The sequence below is a fragment of the Aricia agestis genome, chromosome 2 (genome assembly GCF_905147365.1).
Source record: "Aricia agestis chromosome 2, ilAriAges1.1, whole genome shotgun sequence".
Lineage (NCBI taxonomy): Eukaryota > Metazoa > Arthropoda > Insecta > Lepidoptera > Lycaenidae > Aricia > Aricia agestis.
Window position 1 is genome coordinate 3,198,001 of NC_056407.1, and position 4,592 is coordinate 3,202,592.

Here is a 4,592-nt window from a genome sequence, read left to right on the forward strand (position 1 = left end):
ACGTGTCGACCAGCACCGCCCGGTACACACAGGGTACGAGGCTTCGGGGTGCGTCGCGAGATATTCCACTGAAAGCCCGCAATTTCAGGCCTCAGTGATGTAACGAGAAGTTGAAAGGGAGATTGAGACCAATTGAAGTAAAAGAGAGGAACTAAGTATGACAAAGAGAAGATGGAACCGATTTGAGTGCTGCTTGAAATATATTTGTGTAAATCAATGTTTTCATCGTTATCGAAGAATATAGAGTTGCTATACACACCTTCACCTGAAGAAGAATAAAATCAGGAGGAGTCTACGAAGAAATATCGTCGGACCCACCCCGGGCCTCGGTCGCGGAAGTGTCTCGCGGCGCTACGGCGGGGGCGCTACGGCGGGTGGCGCTACGGCGTAGGCCTCACAGCGGTCCTCGCTCGGCGTCGGCCGCACGGATCTAGGACGATGTGTGGGCCGCGCGGACCGCCGGCCGTGCGCTGACCCACTTCCGGCCCACCTCCCCACCGCACTGCGCCCTGTGATAAATGTGTTCATAGCTTAAGACGCGAAAGCGTACGCAATAATTCGACTGATCCGCGATTCCGCGAGATGGCGGGCCGCGAGGAGCTGGAGTCGCAGCTGACGCAGGTGATCACGACGATGGCGCAGGGGGCCGAGGTGAGCGTGCAGCACGTGGGCGGGGCGAAGCGCCACCAGATCATCATCGACATCAAGCAGGACATCGACATGGACGAGGTGTCGACGCGGTCGCTGGCGGAGAGTGTGATGGAGTCACTGGGCGCGCGCTCGGCGGCCGTGTACGTGGACAGCGCGCCGGCCGCGCTCGAGCTGACCACCGTCAACGTGATCGTGGCGGACGAGCTGCGCGCGCCCACGCCGCCCGCGCCCGCCGACGACGCGCCCGCCGCCGAGCCCGCCACCACCGCCGCCGCTACCATGCCCACCGCCACGGTCGCCACCACTACGGCCTCAGGTAATACAGCAGCTGCACAAAGCAAAGCAACTGAACCTATAGTTATAGTATATCCCGCGCAACCGAATTCATCGATGCCGCCTAATTGGGACAGCGACTATGTGTTTTCGATTGTAATTGGTCTCGGAATAGTCTCCCCGCATGCGATACATCCGTGGCGTCATGAAAACACATTTTCCTTACATTTTCCTCGTCGGGAGGAGCTTTCCCTCCTCCATTTGTAATCTTTTAATTAATTGCTAATCTCTTAAAGAATTTCCACTGCGATTATTGTTTATACTTCAGATGGAAATATTTATGTAGTAATTAAGGGTGTAAATAAATAAACATGGCTTCCTCCCCTCTCCCCCGGCCGCCCTTTCCACCCTTAGGGATCTCATGAATGATCCTTTAGGGGGTGTGTTGGGGAGGATACGGAAGGGTATAAGGGGCTTTTCGGTGAACTATTTCGTTATTGCCTCGCATTTACCCGCTACGTCGCCATTTTCCATCGAAATAAAAACTGCTATTTACGCGCCAAAATCTTTGAAACAAAAAACGCGTGCTGCAGGTATACATTTATAAGATACTAGCTGTCCTGGTGAACTTCGTGTCACTTTAAAACCTTCCCTGGACTTCTACGAATATTTTAAGACTAAAATTAGCCCAATCCGTTCAGCCGTTTTCGAGTTTTAGCGTTACTAACAAAATCCATTTTTATATTCAAATGAAAATCAAAAACAATAAACAATTAAAACGTCATTTACATTAATAAATGCTAAATTCTCTTTTAGCCTGTAAATAGGAACATTTAAAGGCTAATAGATGTCATAGATCATCATCATACAAACATTAAAAGAACATACGTGGGAGAGCCATGCCATACGTGGGAGAGCCATGCTTCGGCACGAATGGGCCGGCTCGACCGGATAAATACCACGTTCTCACAGAAAACCGGCGTGAAACAGCGCTTGCGCTGTGTTTCGCCGAGTGAGTGAGTTTACCGGAGGCCCAATCCCCTAACCCCTACCCTATTCCCTTCCCTACCCTCAACTATTCCCTTACCTTCCCTACCCTCCCCTGTTCCCTCTTAAAAGGCCGGCAACGCACTTGCAGCTCTTCTGATGTTGCGAGTGTCCATGGGCGACGGAAGTTGCTTTCCATCAGGTGACCCGTTTGCTCGTTTGCCCCCTTATTTCATTAAAAAAAAAAAAAAAAAAAAAAAAAAAAAAAAAACATTTAAATGTCATAGATCATCTACAAAAATTATTATAAGTAGGTATTATAATAAACAATGAAAGTTTAACAACTTCGGCGCGCGTCGGTCAAAGCCATACATATAGCTGTATGTCTTTGTTCGTCGTTTAAGGAACATTGATTTCGTAACCGTATGCTATTGCGTCTCTAAGGTTGTTCCACTTAAGTACTTTGGATATTTCCTTATATTACTGGACTGGGGTATGAAGGTTATGATTTTCTATTGTATGTTTGTAGTGAAAGAGCGGGAGAAATAAAATACTCTTTACTGCGACCTAGGGCTTATCAGGCGTGCTCTCCCACGTATATTTATACGTGAGAGAGCCATGCTTCGGCACGAATGGGCCGGCTCGACCGGAGAAATACCACGTTCTCACAGAAAACCGGCGTGAAACAGCGCTTGCGCTGTGTTTCGCCGAGTGAGTGAGTTTACTGGAGGCAAAATCCCCTACCCTATTCCCTTTCCTACCCTCCCCTATTCCCTTCCCTTCCCATCCCTACCCTCCCCTTTTACCCTATTCCCTCTTCAAAGGCCGGCAACGCACCTGCAGCTCTTCAGATGCTGCGAGTGTCCATGGGCGACGGATGTTGCTTTCCATCAGGTGACCCGTTTGCTCGATTGCCCCCTTATTTCATTAAAAAAAAGGCCTATCTGCTTGTGGCATTTAAGCTTGAAAAATAAAATTTATGCAGCTCGTAGAAGAGATATTAAGTTACATCAAGACAGTCCTTTTTGTAATATGAAGCTTAAGACTTAGAGTTTGGCATTTATTATTTTGTTACATGCTATAAGCTCAAAAAGCTTATGTGAACTTTAGAGCTTCATTGAGCTTTGAAACCTTATTTATTGAGTAATATGATTGCATGTTTATTGCTGCAAAGATGTACTCATTTTATGATATCAACGAATTGTTACAGTTTTTAGACGTTCTATGTAAAAAACTATCCTATGTCCTTTTCAGGAACTCAAAGTTATAACAAGCTGAACATCAAAATCGGTTAATTGGCCTTAAAATTGTAACAGACAGACAAACAGTCATATCGATACCGGAAATTTCAATTGTCGTAAAGGACATTTTTGAGAAACTGAGTTTAAGTATATTTAAAACCCATTTTCACCAAAATGACGACAAAATGTACGTTATCGAATACGTCACATTTATAATATTAGTACCAATAACCGTATTTTGACCGTAGCCGCCAAATTGGAAAGATGGCAGCGGGTCGGGAGTCGCCCCTATTCACGCGTATTTAGGTCTTGAGTTTCAAGGACGCAGGTCGCAAGGTCGCAGCCTACTGCCTGCGTGACTCAGATCCGTCTGGACCGCGCTCTTAATATGGCGGTTGCAAACATGGCGTTTTTTTTTAAATTTGGCGAAGTGAATAACGCGTCGCGATTGATATTATGAAGTAATTTTTTTCCAGTTTTTGATAAATGTTTTTTTTTATTTTATATAAATCGATTTTTAGGACTTTGGAATTTGACAATAATTAATATCACAAGTGAACTAACACTTAACAGTAATGATAATTATTATTGTCAAACCCACGTGGCTCCGCCTGGGTAAACAATGATATTATCACTAAAATGTTTAAAATTAATTATTATCAGTAATTCCCTTCTGTAATAATTTATAATGTTCTTCTTGAATCACCCCATTAATTAAGAAAATCGGATCAAAATCTTTTAAAGTGCTAAGCATAATATTTTATACCCTATAGTGATTTTTTTAACTAAATACTCCGTTGCGCCAACATACGTTTATCTTGCGGGGATGAAAAGCAATCCCCGCAAGATAAACGTATGTTGGCGCATGTCCTTTCCCGAAATGTGACGTCCTTTCCCAGGAGCAATAATCTCAAAGTATTTCTATACAAAATTTCTGTAAAATCAGTTCAGCGGTTTGGCGTGAAGAGGTAACAGACAGAGAGACAGATAGACATACATACTTTCGCATTTATAATATTATAGTATATAGTGCAATCAAAACTAGATACTTCGTTACGCCAAAATTCGTACATCGCGCGGGAACCGTACATTTACCACGATAAAAAGTATCTTATGTCCTTTCCCGGGACTTTCGGGACATGCCAAACAGCAAAATCGGTTCAGTGGTTTGGGCGAGACAGACAGACAGACACATTTTCGCATTTTCTAATATTATAGTATATAATAATAATTAATATGGATAACAAAGTTTTGGATGGAAATGACATTCTTTAATGTAAAGCTGCATGTAAATGAGCGTCTTTAGTATATCTAGGTCACCTGTTATCTTGGCGTGGTATGCAGCTAAACCGTACAGTACTAAAAGCGGCCTAAAGGTAAAATTTGTGAACATTTTATTTTTAACTTGTTGTTTTGCGTGGGATCCGTACATTTTGTGAT

The 4,592-nt window shown here is 44.1% G+C and overlaps 1 protein-coding gene across 1 annotated transcript; it reads left to right on the top strand.

Annotated features, from left to right (window-relative positions):
• Positions 1-414: 414 nt before the first annotated feature.
• On the top strand, positions 415-3,206 carry LOC121736210 (myc-associated zinc finger protein-like). Its single transcript, XM_042127302.1, has 2 exons — positions 415-967; positions 3,166-3,206. The coding sequence occupies exons 1-2, from the start codon at positions 583-585 to the stop codon at positions 3,204-3,206; spliced, it is 426 nt and encodes a 141-aa protein (XP_041983236.1). The 5' UTR covers positions 415-582.
• The last annotated feature ends 1,386 nt before the right edge of the window (positions 3,207-4,592 follow it).

Bases quoted from the DNA above. Each gene is read 5' to 3' on its own strand.
- LOC121736210 (XM_042127302.1), top strand. From the start codon at position 583: ATGGCGGGCCGCGAGGAGCTGGAGTCGCAGCTGACGCAGGTGATCACG. The intron at 968-3,165 runs GTAATACAGCAG...TGTCCTTTTCAG, and splicing joins CGCCACCACTACGGCCTCAG to GAACTCAAAGTTATAACAAG.